Source organism: Budorcas taxicolor, chromosome 21 (assembly GCF_023091745.1).
Source record: "Budorcas taxicolor isolate Tak-1 chromosome 21, Takin1.1, whole genome shotgun sequence".
Classification (NCBI taxonomy): Eukaryota; Metazoa; Chordata; class Mammalia; order Artiodactyla; family Bovidae; genus Budorcas; species Budorcas taxicolor.
In genome coordinates this window covers 35718238-35745241 of record NC_068930.1, presented here as the reverse complement: position 1 = coordinate 35745241, position 27004 = coordinate 35718238, and the positions used below count along the sequence as shown (strand labels likewise).

Below are 27004 nucleotides of genomic sequence, written 5' to 3'. Positions count from 1 at the left end.
TAAAACTCAGCATTCAAAAAACGAAGATCATGGCATCCAGTCCCATCACTTCATGGCAAATAGATAGAGAAACAATGGGAAAATTGGCAGATTTTGTTTTCTTGGGCTCCAAAATCACTGTGGATAGTGACTGCAGCCTCAGAATGAAAAGACTCTTGCTCCTTGGTAAGTGTCTCCTTGGAAAAACTATATCAGACCTAGATGGCATATTAAAAATCAGAGACATCACTGTGCCAACAAAGGTCCATATAGTCAAAGCTGTGGTTTTTCCGGTAGTCATGTACAGATGTGAAAGTTGGACCATAAAGAAGGCTGAGCACAGAAGAACTGATGCTTTTTAATTGTGCTGTTAGAGAAGACTTTTGAGAGTCCCCTGGACTTCAAGGAGATCAAACCAGTCAATCTTGAAGGAAATCAACCCTAAGTATTCACTGGAAGGACTGATGCTGAAGCTCCAATACTTTGGCCACCTGATGCAAAGAGCCAACTCTTTGGAAAAGACCTTCATGCTGGGAAAGATTGAGGGCAGAAGGAGAAGGGGGCATCAGAGGATGAGACGGTTGGATGGCATCACCAACTCAATGGACATGTGTTTTTGCAAACTCTGGGAGATGGTGAAGGATAGGGAAGTCTTGCGTGCTGCAGTCCGTGGGGTCACAAAGAGTTGGACGTGACTTAGCAACTGAACAACAACAACAGTAATTTTGCATTGAATACCTCTTGAGGTACATTGATATTCAGCCATCTCAACCACCTTGTAGAAACTTAATATGGTTTCAAGTTTAATTATGATTTTCATTTTTTTGAAAAATAAGCACCATTCTGTACCAAATCCCTAACTCAGAAATGTTATGATTTTCTATCCTATGAGGAAATATGTATTTTTCAGTCTTTTTGGATCACATTTATAGTATTATAAAGAAGCAGTGTCAGAAATGGAATTGTTAAAAATCAGCATAGTAATATTGTTAATACTGGGAGGGGAAAAACATAGCCAAAGTTTTATTTTGGTATAAAAATTAGCAACAAAATAGCTAACAGTGATAAAACTCTTCTCTCTCCAGGGCCAAGGAATATGAGAGTTTATTGGAAGCAAAAACTTTTGGTTCGGATTCACCCTATAAAGCAAAGTGAGTATTTTAGCCTATGTTTTTTTATTTGTCTCTTTAGTCTCTGCCTATAACAAAAGTTTACCTGAACCATTATCATTCGCTTGTGGTCGTAGACTTTTGTATCTGATGCCTAGGATCTTATTCTTCTAACACCATATATCCAACTAGGGACGATTTTGCCAGAGGTCATTTGTCTGTATCTGGGGATATGTGATAATATTTTTGTTATCACAGATTGGAAAAACTGGTGCAGCTGCCGTCAAGTGAGTAGAGGCCAGGGATGCCATTACACTTTTTTCAGTGCGTGAGATAGTCCTCCGCAGCAAAGGAGTATCTCATTCAAAACATCAGTAGTGCTGAGTTAGAGAAACCCTATTGAACAAAGCAAGTTTCACCAGGGCTGTACTGATTCTTACTCTGAGGAGATCTCATTCAGGATTGTTGCAGGGGCCACTTGACAGATAAGGATTTAGACTCCACCATTGGATGTAAGTGTAATTTCTAGGTGTACTAGCTAAGGAAACAAAAACATCATCATTTTGTTTGTCTCAAATAGACTGCCAATAGCGGTGCAGCGAGAGAAGGGTACTCATATAGTACTGCTGTTGGGAGTGCAGATTGGTATAGTCTTACTGGAAGGCCGTGTGAATCTGGAGCGCAGGATGTCCACTTTGGTTTTCTTTTACTTTTAAGATCTTTTATTCATTATATATAAGATTAAGTTCCAGTACTTAAAGTTTTATTTTTTAATTATAGTTGTTTACAATGTTATGTTAGTTTCTGATGTACAGAAAAGTAATCCAGTTATACATACATTGTTTTCAGATTATTTTCCATTATAATTTATTAGAAGATGCTGAATGTAGTTCCCTGTGCTGTACAGTAGGACATTGTTGTTTCTTTTGTGTAGTTTGCTGGTCCCAAACTCATCTGATTTATCCCCCCACTACTTTGGACATCCACTTTAGACTTCATACTGCCCAGTGAAATAATGAAAAATGTGTGCAAATATTTATATACAAAGATAACTATTTTTGTTACTTTCAATAGTGAAAAACTCAAGAAACAACTTATATGCCACAGATGGAGGAATATCTATAAGCAGTGGTTGGTATAGATTACACAATAGCATTTTAATGTATCTGTTATTTACATTTGTAATAGAAATATTCTTCCCTGTCAGAACTAAGACACCCATCAGGTAATACTTTATTACAGTTTTGGAGCTATGAGCCATTGTTATTTTAAAAGAAAAACAGAAGTATAAAATATTAAAGACATTAACAAAATTGTCAAGATTATGATCATACTGTATATCTGTAAAACCCAAGAGAATCAAATGAAAAGCTAGTCAAAACAAGAGAGTCAGTTCAGTAAGATGGCTGATTTCCAAATTTATGTGACACTGTTAATAATAGGTGATGTTTACTGAACCTTTACCTTATGCCAGGCTCTTTACATGTGTTGACTCATTTATTACTCACATCAACACAGTGAATTTCATGAGGAAACTAAGCCCTAAATAGAGTAAGTAACTTGCCTAAGGTTATGCAGCAGCATATCTAGGATACGAAAGTAGTAGCTTTTCTTTATGATAATCAGATAATATAAATATCATTTATAATAGCAATAAAAAGAAACTTTTAAGAAAAAAGAAATATGAAGGCTCTACAAAAATAAAAGCATAAAATGCTAACAAGGGATATAAAAAAATGACTAATAAAAGTTAAAAGACAAATTGTACTCTTGGATAGAAGACAAAGTATAGTAAATTCTCTTTAAATTCTCCTACAAATATGTGATTTCAATAAAAGAACAACCTTCTTAAAGCTAGAGATAGAAGCATTTTAAAGAACATACAGAAAAATAAAATTTCCAGGAAAAATATTTTTAAAGAGGGGAAATAAAGTAGGATTCAGCTAACAGGTGGTTAAAATAGTTTTGCATTGGCATGTAAATAATAATACAAATTAATGGACTTGGTTTTTAAAAACAATCTAGAAATGGATCCAAAATTTGAGGAAATTTAATATATGACACAATATAGTGTTGGCAGAGATGGCCAGAAGTTGCTGAGCCATTCCTGACGGCATGGCCCTTTGCAATATAACTTTGCCACCTCTCCATCAACGAGTGGACTCTTATTAACCTTACTCTTGAATTTGGCCTTTTGACTTGTTCTCATCCCTAGTCTACTACAGAAGCAGTATATGACTTCTGAGCCTTCAGAAGTCTTGAAGCTTTTGCTCACAACTTTGCTTTCTTGTTCCCCTCTGACTGCCATGTAAGGAAGCTTGGGTCAGCCTCCCTGATAACGGATCATTTGGTCATGGTGAATAATCCTTTTAATATGCTGTTGAATTTGTTCGGCTTGTTCTGTTGAGGGTTTTTGCATCAGTGTTTTTGCATAGTGTTCATCAGTGATAGGGGATATCAGGCCAGATCAGGCCTCTGCTTGTGATGTCTCATTGGCCAAGGGAAGTCATTTTGTCAAGTCCTTAGTCACTGTATGAGGAGACTGTTAAGTCATGGCTATGCATTGGAGAAGGAAATGGCAACCCACTCCAGTGTTCTTGCCTGGAGAATCCCAGGGACGGGGGAGCCTGCTGGGATGCCGTCTCTGGGGTCGCACAGAGTCAGACACGACTGAAGTGACTTAGCAGCAGCAAGATATACTTCAAGGGGGACCTTTAATGTAATAGTCTGTTCTGCAGCTCTCTGGATTCTCCTCTTACTTGACTAACTGCTCTTCTTCATTCCCCGTTGCCTCATTGTTTCTTGCCTCTTTGAGCTCAGACATTAGCATGCCTTTGTCCTGAGAGTTCAGGTACAGAATTACTCTGTTGGTAATCTCATTTATTTTCATGACTTTAAACAACTAGTATCCAGATGGATTCATGTCTCTAATCCAGACCTGTCCCCTGAACTCCATTATACAATATCCAGCTTTCATGTTAGCATTTCCACTTCGATGTCTCTCTGTTCACTTGAATGCCTCAGGTGAACATGTGTCAAGGTCAACTCCTAAAATTTGTTTCCAAAATTTACCCCTCCTATTTCTGTTTATCTTAAGAAATGGCAGGTCCATCCTTACATTAAGTCATCTAAAACTTTAGAGTCATCCTTTTTCTCAAAAAACTTAATTATTGTAACTGATTGAAATAGGGAACCAAAAAGGAGATGGAAAGACATGTCTCCTTATAAAATTATTCTATTTAATAAATGAAAAGGACTTTCTCCAGTTTCCCTTCCCCCTTCCAGAAAAATTCAGTCCTATTATTGTTAGATGAGAGCACCACCAAGCAGCCATCTGCATGGGCTGGATGACTGGATGCAGCGGGGGCAGAGGGGTGGCTGTCAGAGCCTGAGTGGACCAAGGAGGGGCGGCCCGGAGTGAAGGTTCAGAGCCGAGCAGAGTACGGGAGCTTCCGTGTGGGGCAGGACACCATGGCCTGGCGTGGGGAATCAGAGCCCAGTGAGGAGGGCAGAGCCATGGACTGTCATCCTTGCCCAGTCTGTCAGGGGAGCCTTGTAAAGGCTGTGAAACCCATGCATGGGTGAGAAGAGCAGAGGAGACCGGTGTGGGCAGTCAGAGCCAAGCAGGCAGATGATAGTGTGTATAAACAAAGATGGGTGATATGTCAGGTGGGTATGTCAGGACATGTATGGGTGATATGTTGTTCACATAAGTAAATATATTAAGGACGTTGGAAGACATATTGCTCACTGTTAGAGAAGAGAGTTAAAAATTAGACTCAAGGAGAACAGAAAATCCTGCAGTGATGAATTGGAATTGTGGATATAAGTTTTAACTTGTATTTTCCAACATATATGTAGAAATAAATATAGATGTAAACTGTAGGGATACACACACACACACATGACCTTGGAACAATGCAGAGTGGGGTTTAGAGGTACTGACCCTCTGAGCAGTCAAAAATCTGCCTATAACTTTTACAGTCAACCCTTCTCCTCTGAGGTTTTACATTCACAAATTCAACCAACCATGAATCCTGTGGTACACACATAGTGTAAAACATCTGTATAAATGGACCTATACAGTTCAAAGCCCTGTTGCTCGGGCATCATCTTTTTGTATATCTAATTACATATATTTTATATTTATTTATATAAAATAATGTACACACATTTTCTAGATCTTTCCACTATGGGTGAGGGCCTGGGAACAGCAGCACCTTGATAGCATTGAGCACATCAATATGAAGTGTGAGGATGACATAGTTCCCTGAAAGGGTAGATGGGTTCTTTATTCACAAGAAAGGATGCTGGAGGCAACAATGAAAGATGTTCCATATGGGAGGCAATATATGCACACTGGCTTTTTTCATTTTATATGAGGATTTCTTAAACTCTTACATTTAGAAATACAGGCTTAGGCATATAATTTAAAAATGGAAGGGGAACCTGTAGCCTTAAATTTAAACTGTGTACCTCTCAAATAGAGAAGGTTTAAAAGAAAAAACGGAAGTTAATATATTTATGTCTTCCTGCCCATCACACTAAAGAACAATGTTATTTCCTAACATGGACCTAGTTTCCCTTCTTACACTTGTATATCTTCCCAATGACCCTAATGAATCTCCCCAAACTCTATTGTGATAAAAGATAGGGTTCCTTACAGAGGAGCTGTTACATTTTACATTCACCAGTAACAGAGTTGAACTGAGAATTGTTAAAATGTGTTCAAATTTTGAGAAGAAAATATCTGACCTTAAAAAATTCTCCACAAAGCCATTTACCTGTCAGATACTTCTCATGTTCTGGGGTAGGAATTACGAAGCCTTTAGTTTTTCTTTTCATGCTAGAAAAATTATCTGCCAGAATTTACACAAATAGCAGTTTCTGTATTAAAAAACTGCACCCTCTAAACAGCTCCTGTTCTTGCCCTGTAAGGAAACTATAACTTTCAGGAATTGAGTCCTGTGACATTCAATCATTATTTATAGTATGAATCAAAATCGAGTGCTTTTTTTCTTGAGAGGAGCTATGTTATTTGTGGTACTTGGTGGAGGCCAGGAATGAAGCAGAGGTTTAGCTCATGTTACCACAGCATCCCCTTCATTTGGCATTCTTCCTTGAAGGGTAGGTTCATATGAGTCCCAGATTTGATTTACCTCAGGGTGAAATATGAGCCTCTTGTATTCTGTGAATTAAAATGGTCCTTGTGCCTCTCTAAATACCCCTGGTTTTCAGTGGAATGTGAGCATTCTTGGTAAGAGTACTGCTAGATTCATATGCATCTGTTGCCATGGCTGGATATTTAGTTACATGGTGTGCAGGCTTTATTCAGCCAAGAGCTGAAGTGGCTACTTATCTGTCACACAATGGAGTTTGCTGCCAATATTCGTCCACATGATAAGGTCAGTTACTTTAATCGGATGGGACTCTAGCCCACATTCGATTAGGAGGAAAAGGACTATGTTGCTTTTAGTCTATTTTTGTATTTTTTGATATTCTCGAAATGTTAGATTGAGACTTTCTGTCAGCAAGTAGTAATAAGAGTTGATTATTTATTGATTATTTATTCAATGTCTACTTTAGTGAATGATGTTAGGTACATTACATTAATTATCTCTAATCTTCACAAGCTCTGAAGAAAAAAATATATGTATATATAATCTCCACTTTTAAGTTGAAGAAATTGAGATTGAGTATTTAAATAACCTCCCCACAGTTTACATAAAGCCAGAATTTAAGCACAGGTATTTCTGATTTTAGAGTTTGTATTTGTTCTGTGACTTATCAAAGTAAACTCCATATGGATAGTTTAGATTTAAATTGGAGTTCACAAGTGCCTTTTGAACTGCAGTTGGTATTGTATTCTTTGAGGAATTAAAGATTTTTATATAAATAGATGAAATTGTGTTCTAGGATATTATTCATTTGTGAATAAAATTTTCTTATTGAATTGATTAGATGGTGTGTAGATAAAGCATGAAATCTGAAGATGAAAGGCATAGGTTCCTAGTTCCAATAGTGCATTTACTAGCCATGAAGCCTTGGGAAAGTCACTTCATCTTTCTAAGCCCTAGCATTCAAACAGGGATGGATAATGTTTTTCAGAGGACAAATAAGATCATATACATGAAAGTATTTCGTAACATAGAGATTATGGATATTACTAAGATTAGTATAAAGAAGAAATTTCTTCTTAGACCATGTATCAGTACTTCTAGAGTGTACTTATGTAGCGGTGCTATGGATAAGATGGTGAGTGGTTCCACAACAGCCCTCTCTCATAAGGGTGATGTTGTGCTTCTGCATGGTTCAGTATGATAGCTTCTAGCCACACATGGCTGTTTAACTTATTAAAATTAAGTTAAATTAGTTCTTCATACCAAAGCTCCTTCACTCTAGGGCCTGTGAGCCACAACTGCTGAGCGTGTGTGCTGCATGTATTAAAGTCCTAGAGACCCTGCTTAGGAAAAGGAGTACATCAAGGCTGTATACTATCACCCTGCTTATTTAACTTATATGCAGAGTACATCATGAGAAACGCTGGGCTGGAAGAAGCACAAGCTGGAATCAAGATTGCCGGGAGAAATATCAATAGCCTCAGATATGCAGATGACACTACCCTTATGGCAGAAAGTGAAGAGGAACTAAAAAGCCTCTTGATGAAAGTGAAAGAGGAGAGTGAAAAAGTTGGCTTAAAGCTCAGCATTCAGAAAACGAAGATCATGGCATCCGGTCCTGCCACTTCATGGAAAATAGAAGGGGAAACAGTGGAAACAGTGTCAGACTTTATTTTGGGGGGCTCCAAAATCACTGCAGATGGTGACGGCAGCCATGAAATTAAAAGATGCTTACTCCTTGGAAGAAAAGTTATGACCAACCTAGATAGCATATTGAAAAGCAGAGACATTACTTTGCCAACAAAGGTCCGACTAGTCAAGGCTATGGTTTTTCCAGTGGTCATGTGAGAGTTGGACTGTGAAGAAAGCTGAGCACCAAAGAATTGATGCGTTTGAACTGTGGTGTTGGAGAGGACTCTTGAGAGTCCCTTGGACTGCAGGGAGATCCAACCAGTCCATTCTGAAGGAGATCAGTCCTGGGATTTCTTTGGAGGAAATGATGCTAAAGCTGAAGCTCATGTACTTTGGCCACCTCATGCGAAGAGTTGACTCGTTGGAAAAGACTCTGATGCTGGGAGGGATTGGGGGCAGGAGGAGAAGGGGACGACCCAGGATGAGATGGCTGGATTGCATCACTGACTCAATGGACGTGAGTCTGGGTGAACTCCGGGAGTTGGTGATGGACAAGGAGGCCTGTTGTGCTGTGATTCATGGGGTCGCAAAGAGTTGGACACGACTGAGTGACTGAACTGAACTGAGAGACCCTGCTTAGAAACGAGAACCCACCACAAGGAGAAGCTACCGCAACTAGAGAGTAGCCCCCACTTGCTGCCACTAGAGGAAGCCTACGCGCAGCAATGAAGACCCTGTACAACCAAAAATAAATGAAATAAAATGGTTACTTTTTTTCTTAAGTCCTGCATTCATACTAACTGTCTTTCAAGTGCACAATAGGTACATTTGGTCAGTAGCCACCAGGTTGTACATAATAGGTATGGAACATTCCCGTCATTACCAAAAATCCTGTTGTCAATCTCTGCGTGAGAGAGACTTGTGATAGTGACTTGAAGGAATAGATCAGAGAAAGCAGTGTTTGAGCTAGGAACTTAGGGAAGAATAGAATTTTTCTGGAGGTGGGGCAAGTGTTTCAGAAGGAATTAATAAAAGAGCATTTGCAAAGACACTGAAACAGGGAAAGCAGGATTTAGATGCAGAAAGACCTCATGCATATAGAGCCAGTGTGGTAAGATTAGCCCTACATGGGAGGAATCCGTCTTCCTCGATTGTAATAGGAAAAATAAAGGAGAGTATGGGTGAAATGCTCACATGCGTATAGATTTTCGGCAGAAAGTGAGGATTTCCTTGTTCCAGTAGCTTCCATTTTCTCTATGAAATGTAAAACCTTCTTATATGAAAGCAAGGGGGAGAAGGAAAAGAGTGGAATTATGAGGAGATGGAGCAATATATGAAGTCTTTGTGGAAGAGTGCAAGAGTGAGCAGACTTGGACAAACTTATTAGTAAGAGTCTGAAGCCATAGTCATACCAGTCTTTTGTATGGTATGAGTTTTTCTCAGTATCAGAAATGGAAACAGCTGGCAGATGTTCACTAATCCAGCTAAATTTATGTTTGCAAGACACCGAGAGGGATGCCTGGCCCACTAAATAATTGTTGGTGATTGTTACCCTAACTGGGGGTTAGCTGTAAGAGTAACAGAACAACAGAGAGGGAATGTACCACACGTTTACAAGGAAGTGATTATAATGAAGGCCAGTGGAACCAGTCATAGGTAAAAATGGAAGTAGGGTAACAGGGAAATGGCATATAGGGGGAAAGTGGAGAGATCTAGGATGGTCTCTGGTGAGTGTCTGTTGGTAGGATGCTCAGGCGAGTAACAGGATAGGAGGAGAAGATTGCTCAAAGAATGAGGTCTGTGAAACAGAAGAAGTAAAGGCTTTAAAGAAGCATTAATGCAGTCCACTTATTAAAGAATCCTATGAAATATGTGTTATTTTTGTGCATGCTAAGTCACTTCAGTAGTGTCTAAGTCTTTGCGACCCCATGGACTGTAGCCCGCCAGGCTCCTCTGTCCATGGGATTTTCCAGGCAAAAATACTGGAATGGATTGCCATGCCCTCCTCCAGGGGATCTTCTCAACCCAGGACTGAACCCACATCTCTTATGTCTTCTGCATTGGCAGGCGGGCTCTTTACCACTAGAGCCACCTGGGAAGCCCCAGGTGTGTTACGTGTTATTCTTGGTGAAAAGCAAGTAAAAACAAATGCTCTGTTGTCTACATGACATCAGCAGTGACAGGAAATCCCCAAATTGCTTATAAACTGGAACATGGGGAATTTGACATTCTGAGAATTTACAGTGCTTATAATTACCCTAAAGATTTACATCAAAATATGAAAACCTGCTCAGGCTCCTCTCCTCATTTTCTCTGCCATCATACTCTGACCTTTCCCCATCATCAAGTCTGTTCTAGTGTAAGAGTAACGCAGAAACTGATGGCAGCAACTGCTCCAGCTGATCCTGTGGATGAACAGTACTGTCCTCTAGGTCTGTTTTGTGTCACAAAGACTAGATTGGTGTTTGTGAATATAGAGTAATACCGGCCTTAGGAGTGGTTTGTTTTTCTTTTCCTTAGGTACTCTATGAAGCAGCTTCTAATATAATAATGAAAGTAACATTTGTTTAAAAGTGTTCTGGAAAATGAAATATTGTAGCCTAATTCATTCATGTCATTCTTCTCTTTTATTTTGTATCCAAGGCTTCAGCGGTTAGCCAAAGATCTTCTAAAACAACTACAAGCACAAGACAGTGGCTCATGGGCAAACAATAAGGTTTCTGCTTTAGATCGGACCCTTGGTGAGGTCGCTAGAATATTGGAAAAAGAGGTATGTAATTCATCTCTGGCCTCTGGCCATAATCTATATGTTTCTTTCTCATTATGACGGGCCATGGTACTACAAGGCAAACTCTAAGTATATGTGTTTCTCTGGTGTTTCCAAAAGCCAGTCAACCATTGGTGGATATTTTTTTCTTTTTGTTCGTATGATATTGAAATTGTTTTTAGTTGTGTTAACTGAAGTCCTCTGTGGCAAAAATGTATTCTGTACATTGTAGTTTTCTCAGTCATATTTTTCCTAACATGACATTCTATTTTAAATAGAATCAGAGTAATAAAGATATACAGTTTAAGGGCAGAAAATATAAGACTTTGAATTATAAAGCTCAGAAATCACAGATTTTCACAAAACACCAGTTTCCTTCCTGTTTCCAATAGAAGATTTGATAGTTTTCTTTAATGACTTATAGTTATTAAATGTTTCAGTGACCATTTAAAAAATCCTTAATGGTTTTAAAAGTATTTATTATTCACTATAGAAAATTTTAAAGGAACAAAGAAGAAGTAAAACTCCCTGTAATATCCAATATTGACATTTTATTGTGTTTTTTCTAATATTTTACTGTACATTTTTATAGTATTTTGTCTTGCTAATTTTATCATAAATATTTTATCATGCCTTATAAATTCTTTTTAACTGAATGAACATATCACAATTTATACAATTTATATCACTTAGGTGGTTTCTAATTTTTTTGTTTAAGATGATGTTCATCTTTGTTTATTAGCTGCAGTTTTTTGTTTTCTTGATTTAAACTGTATTGTGTTATATTTTATATATATGAAAAAATGTAATAAAAATTACATAAATGCAGTGGGTTATGATTTCATGACCAACCCAAGAACTAAGTTGATCCCAGTATATTTATTATTTATAGTTCCCATTGGATTCCTTCCTTACCCTATCCCCCTGCCTCTGCTCCCTTTCAGGAAATACTGTATAGAATTAAAGGGGTATCCTTTCTTTGTTTTATAAAAATAGTGTTATTGATTTATCACATAAATATATATTTAATTAATATATTATTTTGTTTTGCTTGTATTTGGCCTTTATAAAATATTACACTGCAGACTTCTTGATTTTTTTCAATCAAAATTATGGCTCTTAAGTTTTATTTAAGCTTATAAATGTAGCTATTTTTCATTTATTTTCTCTGTTGTACAGTGAGTACTACATTGTATTTGTACTACAATTTTTTATATCATTCTCCTGACAATAGATGTTCATTTCAGGATTTGATATGTGTGTGTGTGTGTGTGTAGACGGGGGTGATTGGAGAGAGGGAGAGAGGTAAGGGGCCATGCTGCTCAAACAATTTCTGTATTAGAACAATTCAAGAGGAATTTCTCTAAAGCAGGGAAGGAGCCTCAGACTTTAGTCTGCATCAGAATCACCTAGAGGACTTGTTAAAACACCTTGGATTTCTGATTCAGTAGATCTGGAGTGGGTCCCAAGAATTTGTGTTTCCAGTAAGTTCCCAAGTGACATTGATGCTGCTGGTCCAAGGACTATACTTTGAGAGCTTGCTCTATTCTAGGCAATATGCCTCACGGGCAGAATTACTGGGTTTTCAGTCGTATGAATAACCAACTTTACAAGACAGTGCTCAGCTGCATTTTGGTGTCAAACAACAACCCCTTTAGGAACTGAAAGCAGCGTACTCACTGTGACATGGCCACAGAGCCACATGGAGTCAGTTCTTTTATGTAACATGTCCTTTTCAAAGTGTGAGAGCGTTCAGAAACTGGTAGTTGTCCAGCATGTACTGGATGGAATGTTTGGAGGTTTTATATGCCTTGGGGAAATCTCTAATTATTTTAAAATTACAGATACTGATTATTTTCTTTTTGTTTTTTAAAAAGGGTACTTATACTTTGAAATAAAAGGCATTGCTTGAAGATACTACCATGTAAACTTTATCTTACGAATATTGTTTTAGATTGAAGTAGTCACGGAATTTTTTAGGAAAAAGTAAAATGATCTGTGTAAGAAAGGTATTCAGTCTGAAAATATAGGTAAAGTTATTTCATTCACAAAGGGGCAATTTACCAGAATGCCACTGATTCCTTATAATTTGAGGGAGAAAAATGTTGTCTGGCTCCCAGTCTAAATGGTCTGTGTCAGGAACCTTGCTGTAAAACTGTCCTCAGAGTATACACTGCAGGACCACCTAAGAGTCTAAACTTACCTACAATAAGATCCTTTTGCAACTTTTAGAACTAAAATCCTTTTTACTTTGCCAAGACAGACACACTTTATGTGAAATCCTGTTCATAGAGTTATACTGACATTTCAGTGTAATTCAGCTGATGGTATTTATGATTTCAGTCTAGGAATTATAAATAACCATTTCTTTTTGTTTGGAAAACTGCCTGGAGTAACAAAATCATTAGCGTCAAAGCCAAGTACCCAGTGAAGAATTTGAAGACAGCCTAGAAGTGACAGGGGTGGGACTGGTGGAACTTGGGCAAGCGCTCACTGAGGAATGGTGAGAGATTAATCTTCAGGTCTTTGTCCTCTTAGTTTAGACCTCAACACGCTGATGCTTTCTGTTACTGCTTCAGCACAGTTTCCCTTAGAAAGTTTTTCTGAAGTTCTGAGAACTGTTTTAGGGCTAACAGATTAAAAGTGTGAAGCACAAAAGTGCTCCTGTCACAAAAGAGATTTGGAGACTGAGGAGATCTGGGTATTTTTGTGCTTACTGTGTGACTCACGTTCCTTCTGGCTTCTTAGGTTCTCTGATTCCATTCAGAAATAAAACATTTTAAGCTTTGTTGTGTGTTTATGCTTTTTAACAAACTGCGCCACAAGCCGCTACTTCAAGTATAGAATCTAATAGGAGATTTTCTCTTCACAAGGACTAAAGCCACCAAGGAGCACACCCTGACATAATCCTGAACGGTCTCACCTGCCCTCAGAGACTGCAGGGAGAGTGCCTCAGCATGGTACAGAAGGGGTGACCATAATCCAGCCCTGGAGTAGACTTGCAGTCCAAATTCTCACACCCATACTCTTTTAAATGTTGAATTGAGTGTAGAGTAGCCCCAGATTGATTAGTAGCATCGCCTAGGAACCTGGCAGAAAGAAATGCAAATCCTAATTGGAAGAGAACACCTTTATCCTAGGCCTCAAGGCATTTATGTGAAGTAATTTTATGAGAACAAGTGGCCACAGTCAGTCAAAACACAATCACAAAAGTAGCTAAGTCATTATGAGTAAGCTCAAGCAGAAAGCAGAACTGCAAGACTTTATAAATACCAGTCATAGATCATAAAACTGTGTGTTTTATATGTTAGGAAATAAAAGGATTGAAAATATCTACAGGTATGGACCTAACAATAGTGACACAGGAGGTAATTCAGAATAGTCCTCTCACTGATGACAGTTAATAAAGCTAAACAAACTATAAGCTGGTTCCGAACTGCTAATAGAGTAGTAAAGAATTACTGGTCCAAGATCTAGGAACATGGCATTTTGGGGCTGGGTATAGTTGGTGATCCAAAAAAGGTGGTTGAGAAGCTTGAGTAGTACTTTTAATAATATTGCAGAACTGATGGAGGAGAAACAGGAGCGTCTAGGGCTGTCAGTGCTAACACAGTGGCAAAAAGTCTGTGTTTTGGTTTGAGACTTTAAAGGACTGAATGAAGAGAGAGGGTAAACAGAAAGTGTGCCAGTCACTGCACAGACTGCAGCTAAAGGTCAAGCCATCTGGGTGGCTGGGGAAATCCTGATTATTGAAAAAAAAAAAAAAAAAACAGGGAAGTGATCTGGAATTGCTAATACCTGCAGGTACCTAACCAAAGCAAATAGAAAATCTACTCTGAAGGAAGATATTATAATAATCAACCTAAGCCTCAACTTATTTCAATAAAGTGATTTTAAAATATATTTTCTGGCAGAGAAAGATAGTTAAGCATATAAAAGGCAAGACAACATGGATAAAAATCAATAGAAAGAAACAAATAGGGACTCTAGAACTATGCTTGCTGTGTTCAAGGATATAAGTATTCATTTTTTAAAAAAAGTATAGCGCATTTGAAAGAAAATAGAAATTTGATTACAAAAACTGTAGATGAAATAACAGAATAAACCAACTGGAGAGAGAATTTGTGTACTGTAAGATAGGTCATAGGAAAGAATCCTGACTGAAGCACGGAGAGAAGATATGGAAAATACAGAGAAGAATGTAAGAGGCAAATAATATATGGTGAAAATACCTAATATATGTATAGTTACTCAGAAGGAGAGAAGTAGAAACATTATTTGAAGTAATTATCATTTAGAACTTTCTGAAACTTATAGATCAATCCACAGATTCATGAAACCAAGTAAAATTCAAGCAGGGTAAATTAAAAAGAAATCCACAGTCCACAGACATCATAGTAAAATTGAAGAAAATCATAGTGCAAGCCAATCTCATTCATGAACTTGGATTCAAATTTCCTAAGCAAATTTTGGCAAACCAAATCATGCAGTGTGTTAAATGAATAATATGTAACAACAAAGTTAGGTTTATTCAAGACATGCAAGTTTAGATTATTGTTGGAAAATCAGTCATAGCTTATGTTAGTGGAAGAAAAAGATCATCTCAAAAGATGCAGTTAAAAAGCATTTGATAAAGTCATCACCAAAGCAATTCATGATGGTAAACCAGGAACAGAATGGAATTTCCTAATCTAACAAATTGTATCTGCCCCCCAAAAAAGCATAGCTGATATCATAAACTATTAAACAAGTTTAACAAAGCCACTAGATAGAAGGAGAGTATATAAAATTGTATTATGATGTCATCAAAAGAATTAAGTATGTAAGAGCAAATCTATCATGTTCATAGATTAATTTTTTTGTATCTCTTATTTAAAGCTGCAGAAATTAAGATGGTGTGCTGTTGGAGCAAAGGTGGAGAAAAGAAAATTATAAACAGTCCTATTCTAATGTGTATGCTTGATGCATGACATGTGGGGGATTTGTTTATGTATATATGGAAAAAGGAGGTGGGGTGAAGCATTAGGAGAAAGTATGGTCTATTCTGTGAATGATGCTATGGTGATTAAATATCCTTATTTTTAAAAACTGAAACTTGACCTTAACTCACATCATAAACAAAAAATTCTAGATTGACCTAAATGTAAATGAAAAAATAAAATTAGGAAATAGCAGAAGAATGTCTTTTTGACTTTGGGGTTTTGCCTAGATAAGAAAAGTACAAAAAAGACATTAATCATAAAGGAAGGTGTTAATAAGTTTGCATTAAAATAGGAACTTTTATTCATCAAGAGACTCCAGGGAAAGAAAAGAATAAAAAAGAAACAGAATGGGAGAAGACATTTATATGTACAACTCACAAAGAGGAGTATCCAGAGCATATAAGGAATTCCTACAAATTAATGAGGAAAGAAAAACCCCAACAACAACCCAATAGGAAAATGGTCAAGAGAATGGCATTCCAAAAGGAGAAATTTAAATAACCAATAAATAAATGCAAAGATAGTCTCTTTCGGAGAAGGCAATGGCAACCCACTCCAGTACTCTTGCCTGGAAAATCCCATGGCTTGAAGGAGCCTGGTAGGCTGCAGTCCATGGGGTTGTGAAGAGTTGGACACTACTGAGCGACTTCACTTTCACTTTTCACTTTCATGCATTGGAGAAGGAAATGGCAACCCACTCCAGTGTACTTGCCTGGAGAATCCAGTGGGGAGCCTGGTGGGCTGCCGTCTCGGGTCGCACAGAGTCGGACACAACTGAAGGGACTTAGCAGCAGCAGCAGCAGTTCCAGTTATATGAACTTCAAGAACAGACAAAGCTAACCGTACTGTTTTGGAGTGTATACCTAGGTGGTAAAACTATAAAGAAGATTTGGGAAGTATTTCTCATAAAAATCAGGATAATGATTGTCCAGAGAGGAGAGTGCTTGGTATAATCAGGGAGATTTACCTAAGGGGTTTCCAGATTCTTCTTTTTTCTTGACCAGATGATGATGTTATACTCAAATTACTCTTCAGATTGTGTTATGTATTTTCTTTTTTTTTCTTTTCTGGCTTTCTATATGGTATGTTTCACAATAAAAATTACACTGAAAGTTCAAGTTAAATTGCTTCAAAGACACTTTTGTTGCACAAATGTTTAATTATTTCAAATAAGAGTTTTTAAAACATTCTTATATATGCAAAGGCACTCTCCTCATTCTTGCCATTGTATTAAATTTGTTCTAAGTAAATGTGATTTGTATTTGCATTGACTTTCTCAGTACTCTGCCACACTGAACATGACATTTAAGTTTGGATAGTAACAGCATCCCACAAGCTTTCTGTGGTTTATCAGTAACATGAGACATTTGTATGCTGTTACTATAAGTAAACAGTTTAAGCAGATGGATTGGACATGGATTTTGTCCAGTTGCCTTTCCTGACTTTTTTAGAATCCTGCCAAATTTAAATAGGGATTCAGCTGTAAGTCTCTTCAACCTCAATAAGTAAACCACATAGCTGACAGCATTCATAATTTAACTGAATTGAGAGATGTCAAATCACAATTGACTTTGTGATAACCTATAGCACACTCTGCCATGCTTTGGTGCTTTTGAAGTTCATCCTGCAAAATTCCACCAACAAAAAACTATAGAAGATAGAAAAGTAGAAACTCAGCCTCACCCCATCCTTTTCTTTCCTGCTTCTCACCAACTGAGGTTTGTGGCTATTCCATACATGCCTAGACTCAAAGAAGATAAACCACTAATCCCTAGGAGCTTTTTCACCCCAATTGTGTTCAGGTCCTGCTGGACACTGCCTCTTGTCCAGACCTCATGGTTGCGTTAGGTTTTACTTCTCTTATTTTCAACTGGAACTCTTCAGTTGTGAGAAACTGGAAAACATTCAGTTGTAGGATCCTTTCATTTCGATCACCTCACTTACAGTGTTCTCACTTTATGGAGTTTCCTCATAGCAGCTGCCTAATAACTGTATGTAGCTTGTATGACACCCACATTTTGTCAGAAGGTGTCAAGTATATCATATGGCCCAAAGTAAAATGAAAATGTTTCTCATACCTTCTTCAACTCGCTTGTTTTAGTCAACTAAATGGAATTGTTATTTTAAGAATCATGCGGATCTTTAATATGTCCATGGTTTGTTTTTTTTTTAAAGAAACAGTGAAGGAAAGGGAAGAAGTGTTTATATATTTTGTTTTAGGTGTGGTTATATACGTATGTCCAATTGCCAAAATTCATCAAACCAAATACTTAAATCTCCGTGTTTTATGTTAATTATCTCTCAGTAAAAAAAAAAAAAAAATTAGGTGATCATGACCGCAAAATAGTGTATGTTATATTTCAGATGATGAGGCTTGCCTTTATAAAAGCACACTATTTAGTCATCTCGTCTGAAATCACTTACTGTGGTTTATGAAAAGTCCTCTTTTAAAAGCAAATAAATTTGTTATAAAAATTCAGTTATGAATATTTGCACTGCTAGTTTACAGCAACATTTTATACGACTTGTGATATTTTCTATTATGATTATGCAAATTATCTCTTTGTGGACTACTCTTAAATTCTTTTTAAGAACCTCTTACATAATATAACATAGAAATTTATATAAAACAGACTTGCACAGAAAATTAATAATTATAACAGCAAAAAACCTGCTGACTACTCCTTGAGAAACATCATTGTCAGCATCTCAGAACCCTCCAACCCACCTACATTTATTTTGCCTATCATACATTTCTCTTAATATTTGGGTAAGTTATTACTTTGGCTTTTTGGAAACCATTTTTTTTAATTTTATGATTTTGTCCCCTAAAGGCCCATTCTTAAATAATATATGTTAATTTAAACATGTCTAGTTTTGAACATTATATAAATGGAATGCTCTTCTCTGTAATTTGATGTTTTGCTTCTATCAAGATTATGTATTTAACAATTTATGTTGTTGTAAGGGGTTTTCCCATTGTTATATATTGTGTCATTATATAAATTTACCACAATAACATTTATCCATTTCACCACTAATGGACACTGGGTTGTTTTGATGAAATAAGTGCCTCTAAACATGTATCGTTGAACTCATGTGCAAGAATTTCCCTAGGGAGTGGATTCCTGGGTCATATGGTATGTATATCTTTAATTTTTCTTGATAATGCTGTATTGTTTGCAAAATTATTACGAACGACTCTACTGCCAGCAAAGTATGAAAGTCCTTTCTCTCTTTCTAACACTTGATGTTATCAGACTTTAATTTTTGCTGATCTTGTAGGTATGTAGTACTCCTTGCTGGAGTTTAGTGTGCATCTCTGTTTGCAGATAGGTTCGAGCACCTGTTTGTACTGCTTGGCCATTTGAATTTTTTTGTGGCATGCCTGTTCAAATCTTTTGCCCATTTTTCTACTAATTTATTTTTTATGTTCTGGTTACCAATCCTCGGTTGTCAAGTGTATTAAATACATACATTTCTGTTACTCAGCTGTCATTTTACTCTCTTTTTGTTTTTTCTTTTTTAAAATTAAAATATAGTTTATATATTTATAATATTATATAAGTTATAACTGTACAATATAGTGATGCACAATTTTTAAAGATTTTACTCAGTTTATAATATTGGCTTATTTCCTGTATTGTACAACATATCCTTGTAACTTATTTTATGCATAATGGTTCATACCTCCTACTACCCTACTAAAATATCCCCGCCCCGCCTCTCTCCTGTAACCACTGATTTGTTCTCTCTATCTGTGTCTGTTTCTTTTTTATTATGTTCACTAGTTTGTTGTATTTTAGATTCTAAGTATAAGTGATATCATATAGTATTTGTTGGTTTTAATATGAGAAAAGTTATTAGTATTTTATGGTTAATAGTTTTTGCTTATCTTTATAAACAGTTGCCCCATTCCTGAATCAAGAAGTCTTTTATATTTTCTTGCAGAAGTTTTCTAGTTTTGCTTTTACTTTTAGTTTTATTATCCATCTGGAATTAATTTTTTGGCTTATTGTGAAGCGTAATTTCATTTTTTTCCATCTGGGTGCTTAATTTTTTGAGCACCATTTATTAAAAAAACTAGTTTTTCCCTGTTATTCTTTGGTGCCTCATCTATCATAAATCAAAGTTTTATAGATATGCGTTTTTCTTCTGTTTTTTGTTTTAATTTATTCTCTCCCCAGTTGTCTCTGATACACTGTTAAAACTGTCCATTAAATTCTTAATTTTAACTACAGTATTTTCCATGTCTAGAAAGCCTGTTTACTCTTTTTCACATCTGCTATAGCTTTTTTATAATTCCATGTTCTGTGCAGATATTTTTGAGCTTTTTATTTATACACAGAAGATATCATTTTACAGTCTATTTGATAATCTCAATATCTCACATCTTTATGTGATTTTATACATTCTTTTTATGTCTTAGTTCCTTTTTCACCTATTAATTTTTCATTACATACTGATAAATGTAATTGTGGAGAACTTTTGCCTCTATATTCATAGCGTACTAGTCTGGAATTTCTTCTGATGTCTTTGTCTAACTGTGATATCAGGGTGATACCAACTTCATAGAATGAGATAGGAAGTGTTCCCTACTTCTGTTTTTTGGAATAATTTGAGAAGGACTCGTGTTAATTCTTCTTTAAATGTTTGGTAGAACTGACCAGTGAAACCATCTGGTTCTGAGTTTTTCTTTGTTGAGAGATTTTTGATTACTGATTCAGTCTCTTTACTTGTTACAAATATATTTCAATTTTCTGTTTCTTCTTAAGTCAGTTTTAGCAGTTATCATATATCTAGGAATTTGTTCATTTCATCTGGGTTATCTAACTTGTTGGCATATAATTGATCATAGTATGCTCTCATAATCCTTTTATATCTGTTTAAGATCAGTAGTAATATCCCCACTTTCATTTTTGATTTTAGTTTTTTGAGTCTTCTTTTTTATCGTTAGTTAAAAGTTTGTCAATTTTGTTGATCTTTTCAAGGAACCAATGTTAATTTTTCTCTTTGTTTTTCTATTCTCTATTTTATCTCCACTCTAATCTTTATTTCCTTTAGTTTAAGGTTATTAGCTTTGAGGTTAGTTTGCTTTTCTTCTTCTAGTTCCTTAAAATTTAGAGTTAAGTTATAAATTTGAGATCTTTGTTATTTTTAAAGCAGATATTTACATCTATAAATTTTTCTCTTAAACATCACTTTCAGTGAATTTCATAATTTATTCATTTTCATTTATTTCAAAACATTTTCTGATTTCCCTTGTGATTTCTTCTTTGACCCATTCATTGTGCACAATGTATTGTTTAATTTCCACATATCTGTGAGTCCTTCAGACTTTCTTCTGTTACTGATTTCTGATTTCATTCTTTTGTGGTTAGAGAATATACTGTGTAGAATTTCAGTCTTTTAAAATTTATTTACGTTTGTTTATGGTCATTGTTGGAACAATTTTAAAAATAATAGAAAACCTAATATAACGGTGCCTTCCTCTGGAAATATTTTTATTTATTTTTGGTAGGTGCTAAGTATATTAATGTTTCCAGAATATCTTAATTCAAATTCAAGGCCAAAGGTTCCCTAGACCTCTTGGGGTGTCCTAACAAGCTGCAAGTATATGGATTGGCTGGCTATCTTCCATTTCAGACTTATTATGAGGGTGAATCTTTTCAGTCTTGGGTGGAATGGTTAACTTGTGTCATTTTATAAATGTTTCTCATGGATCAGCAAAAGCAGCCTTGAGGGCTGTGCTTCTGTCTCTTGGCTTTTACCTTTTCCCGGATATTCAACTTGCAGTTCTCTTTCTGGTAGCTTTAATTTGTGTAGAATAATTTTTAAAAGCATTTTATTCAGCTTTTTTGTCGTTTTTCAACAGGAGAGTTTATCTTAATTGCTGGTTTCTCATTTTAGAATGAGATAGTCCTTCTAGTGTCATTTAAAATTATACTTTTAAAATAAATTATAAACTGGAAGGATATTGAAGTAATATCTATAACATCAGCATTTTGGGAAATGGCTGTTAAATACTTAAGTTAGCTAGTTGTGAAACTGAGAATCAGCTTGTTTCATATTAAGCTATGTCGCAAATATATGAAAACAGCTGTGTGTCCCCTTCCACTTAGAAAAGTATCACACAGAGGATTTAGTTTAAAAAGAGAATGTCTTTGCTGATGCATCAGTGAAGGTCCTTATTCAGAAAAGTATTTAGTTCATTGACCAGAACTGTAGAACATTAGAGTTGTTTATAACTAAATCCCAGCTACACATTTTTGATGGTTACTTGTTATTTCTTCTCAGAACTAGGGGCTTCCCTGATGGCTCAGTGGTAGAAAATATCCTTACCAATGCAGGAGACTCAAGTTCAATCCCTAGGTAGGGAAGGTTCCCCTGGAGAAGTAAATGGCAACCCATGCCAGTGTTCTTGCCTGGGAAATCCCACAGACAGAGGAGCCAGACGGGCTACCGTCCATGAGGTCACAATAGTAGGATGCGACTTACTGACTAAACAACAAAAACAGCTTAGAATTAGATAGAATGTGTTTTGTTGTTGTTGTTGTTATTGTTGTTTTTTTTAAGGAGAGCTAAGCATGGTGTTGGAGAAGACTCTTGAGAGTCCCTTGGACTGCAAGGAGATCCAACCAGTCCATTCTAAGGGAGATCAGTCCTGGGTGTTCTTTGGAGGGAATGATGCTAAAGCTGAAACTCCAATACTTTGGCCACCTCATGCGAAGAGTTGCCTCATTGGAAAAGACTGTGATGCTGGGAGGGATTGGGGGCAGGGGGAAAAGGGGACGACAGAGGATAAGATGGCTGGATGGCATCACAGACTCGATGGATGTGAGTTTGAGTGAACTCCGGGAGTTGGTGATGGACAGGGAGGCCTGGCATGCTGCAATTCATGGGGTCGCAAAGAGACACGACTGAGCAACTGAACTGAACTGAACTGAAGCATGAGAAATCAAAACCAAGTTCACTACTTATCTAGCTAGGTAAATGCCAATATACTGTCATTACCCACCTTTCCTTAGCTAAGGTAGGCTTCTCAAAGCTATTAGATACAAAAGTACCCTTCCCTGGAATGTCAATTTTATACAAATATTAGAGACCAAAAAATCATTAAAAATTCTTTTACACCCAGGTTTTTGTGCAAAAGATCATGTGGCAAATAATTGATAATATTTAACCAAACATGTCATTTATTACATTAGGCAAGAAATGTCATAAAAATGATATTTGAGAGCCAGAAGTAGGACCATGAGTTATTTAATCTATATTTATATTGCTAAAAATGACAATGCTGCTGCTAATATTAAGAACAGATTATTAGAGTTCTTTCTTCACTAACAAAGCTCTTATTGAGTACATTGTTGTTATGATTTAAGGAGATAGACAACACTGTATAAGAAACCCTTTCAGCCCAGCATATGATAAGAGTGATTTTACCTCTCAATAAGATGTGCTTTTTGAAGTTTCTGCCTGTAGCATCCCAACAGTATTCCATCATGCTACCTCTCTGGCACTGTTCTGCTCTTGGGCTCACCTTAGTGATTGATTGCTGGATGCAGTGAGTAAACACTTACTGTTTTTAACTACATTTGTATCAGTCTGGGTTCTCGGAAATAGTGACACTAAAAAACGAGAAATTGCCCGTATAAGGACCTTGATATTAGGTGTCTTCAGTTCAGCTCTTTTTTTTTTCTTTTACTTTAATAGACTCCATGGCAAATACCTTGTATGTAAGTAAGACAAGAAGAAAACAATCTTCCTCCTCAATAGTATGTAATATAAAACATTGCTTTCTAGTTAAAATAAGCACAGATGAGATCATGGAAAAGAATGCAAAATTTTTAAATTTTTGAAATAAAATTCTCATGAAGATGTTTCTTGCTGGTATTAAGAATATACTCCCCCTTCCCCTTCATGTCCCTGAAAACTCACTATTTTTCTGACATTAGAAATTCTTAAATGAACATTTTGGAGAAACTCTACCTTGTATAAATTAAATCATCTAGGTTGTCCTCTATCCCATCCTTAGGAACTATGGAGAAATAAAGGATTGTTGAAAGTTACATGTGATGTTGGTAAAAATTGCACCATCTGTGGGCAGATACTAAGGAAGCAGATGAGAGCAGTGTTGAAAGCATGGACCTAGAACCTGCTGCCTGTTTACCTGGACAAATTAATTAAGCAATCTGGGCTTCACTCTTCCTTATAAGTAAAAAGTATGATGTTGACATGTCCCAAAGGATTGTGTGGCTGTTAAATGAAATATGTATGTTAAACTCATGGCAACAATTAGGCATTCAGTAGATGTTGATACAGTATAAAGCAGCTATTAAGACCACAGGCTTTGTAGTTATAAGCCTGAATTCAAATCACAAATCAGCCATGTAAATAATAGCTCTGTGAGCTTAGGTAGATTATAACCTTTGTAGGAAACTTCATTTTCTTCCTTTCAAAAATATGAGTAGGATTACATATCTCTTTTGTGAGAATTAAAATTTAGTAGCAACATAATCAACTTATTTATTACAAGAATTAAAATATAGCATCTAAATTAATATAAACCATCATTTTAAATATTAAAGGAGAAAAACTATTAATAGAAACAGAAAAGACATAAATTAAAATTCAACAATTATTCCTAGCTGTTAACAATTTTAAAGATTTAATTTAAGAAGAGCCTAGTTTAGGGTGGTTACTAAAAAACTGCCAAAGAACATCATATCTACTAATGAAACATTGATTCACTGTCCTGGAGGTCATGGCCAGCTCAATAGAACAAGAAAAAGCAGTGCTGATAACTACCTGATGTGCACCAGTATAGCCAAGTGGATTGTTTGAAGTCATTTCTTCCTTTTGATTGGTTGATATCTGGTGAAATATGTTGCTAACATATCTGAACATGCCTGAGTACTCCATTATCTTATCCACACACACCCATATCCCCTGAGCAGTTCCCACCGCATGCCCCTCACAGCAACAAGAGGAAACTTCTGCAGATGACTAATGAGCATCACAGAAAGCTGACTCAACTCTGAGGAACTGAGAAATCACCCAAATGTGAACATTCAGCACCACCCTAAGGAAAGCATTGGAAGGACTGATGATGAAGCTGAAGCTCCAATACTTTGGCCACCTGATACAAAGAGCCGACTCGTTAGAAAAGACCCTGATGCTGGGAAAGATTGAAGGCAGGAGGAGAAGAGGATGACAGAGGACAAGATGTTTGGATGGCATCACTGACTCAATGGACATGAGTTCGAGCAAGCTCCGGGAGTTGGTGAAGGACAGGGAGCCTGGCGTGCTGCAGTCCATGGGGTCACAAAGGGCTGGACACAACTGAGTGATTGAACAGCAAGGGAAAGCAAAAGGGAGGCTGTCAGCACATGGACTGGCTTTGCAGGATCAAGAGAAGGCATATAATCTTTACAAGTTCCCTCACAAAAGGAACCAAAAGTATGGAGCAAGTGTATTCATAGAAAAATTCTGAGAAACCTTAGAATCACTAATAAAACTGACCAAGTTAATTTTTCCCCCAAAACCAGACTTCTTTACTGTGATGGCTTCTTTAAATGATAATACAGCGATGCAAGACATGAAAACAACTGAATGAACACAATTTTCCAGCAACTGACTCCAAAGAGATGGAGACCTAAAATTTAACCCGAGAAAGAATGAAAAGGAGTGAAGAAAACCTAACAAGAACCATGGTCTACCAGTAAGAAAAATAGTCTGCTTTATTGAGGCCTTCCCTGGTGGCTCAGACAGTAAAGCGTCTGTCTACAATGCGGGAGACCTGGGTTCAATCCCTGGGTCGGGAAGGTCCCCTGGAGAAGGAAATGGCAATCCACTCCAGTACTATTGCCTGGAAAATCCCATGGACGGAGGAGCCTGGTAGGCTACGGTCCATGGGGTCGCAAAGAGTCAGACACGACTGAGCGACTTCACTTTCTTTCTTTCTATTGAAGTACAAGTAGGAGAAGAAAGGGTCTCTTGAGAAGGTTTATTTAAGGAAATAATGCCTGAGAACTTCACAGTTAAGGGAATTTGGAAAGAGTTTTGTGTATCCACATTCATGTAACTCAAATTGCAATCCCAAATAATCTTAAAGACACAAAATATAATACAACTGTTTAAAGTCAAAGACAAAGAAAAATTTTAAAGCAGCTGAAGGAAAAAAAAGATCTTCACATACAAAAGACTGTTCCCCCCACCCCCAACAATAAGGCCATCAGTGCATTACTGTCAAACAAGAATATTGTACCCAGCAAAGCTGTCCTTCAGAAATGAAGGTGAGATAAAGACTTTCCCAAATAAAACCTGAGGGAGTTCATCACATTATCCCTGCCTTATAAGAAGTGCTGCAAGGAGTTTTTTAAAGCTGAAATGAAAGAATGCTAATTAGTGACAAGAAAATAGAAAACTGTCTAATAATGTAGTGAATGTTAATCACTTAAGTCTTGTATAAAACTTAAAGGACCAAAGTATCAGAAGTAACTACATTAGTCTGTGATAAGAGACTATTATAAGTTGTTTTACATAAATTTCATGGTACCCAAGATGCAAAACCCCCAAAATGGTACATACCAAAAGAGGAAGAAAAGGTAAGGGAACTACAAAGTAGCCGGAATACACTAAAATCACTTTAGCAAGTCCTTACCCATCAAGAATTACTTTAAATGTAAACATTATCAATCAGAAAGCATAGAGTGGCTGAATGGATTAAAAAAAAAAAAACGACTTCAATATATGCTGGCTGCAAGATTGAAAGCTTTCCCTCTAAGATAAGGAATAAGATAAGACTGCTTACTGTCACCACTTTTTTCCAACATAGTGCTAGAAGTCATAACCAAATAAATTAGGCAAGAAAAAGAAATAAAGATGAATTCAGATCATAAAGGAGGAAGTAACATTGTCTCTGTTGGCAGAAGATACAATCTCATATATAGAAAGTCCTAAGACTCTAAGAAAAGCTGTTAGAACTAATAAAATCACTAAAGTTGGAGAATACAAGATGAATATGCAAAGATCTATAGTTTTTCTATACTAACAAGGAAGTATTTGAAAAAGAAATAAAGGAATCCTATTTACAATGGCGTGAAAGACAATAAAAGACTTAGGAATAAATTTAACCAAGAAAATGAAAAGATCTGTATACCAAAACTGTAAGAAACTGATGAAAGAAATTAAAGAAGGCACAAATAAATGCAGGGAGGGGGGAATCTCATGTTCATGGATTAGAAAAATTAATATTGTGAAAAATGTCTGTGTGGTACTTCCTTGCTGTTCCAGTGGTTAAGATTCCACCTGCCAATGGAGGGGACACAGATTTGATCCCTGGTCCAGGGACTAAGATCTCACATGCCACAGGGCAGCTGAACTTGTGCGCCACAACTACTGAAGCCCAGGCAC

The 27004-nt window shown here is 36.5% G+C and overlaps 1 protein-coding gene across 1 annotated transcript in view; it reads left to right on the top strand.

The window, feature by feature from the left end:
• SCAPER (S-phase cyclin A associated protein in the ER) overlaps positions 1 to 27004 on the top strand; it is a 353763-nt gene that overhangs the window by 140890 nt on the left and 185869 nt on the right. Inside the window, exons 20-21 of the mRNA XM_052659727.1 lie at positions 1065 to 1130; positions 10484 to 10610. Of these exons, the coding sequence (XP_052515687.1) occupies positions 1065 to 1130; positions 10484 to 10610 (193 nt within the window). The remainder of the gene's footprint in view (positions 1 to 1064; positions 1131 to 10483; positions 10611 to 27004) is intronic.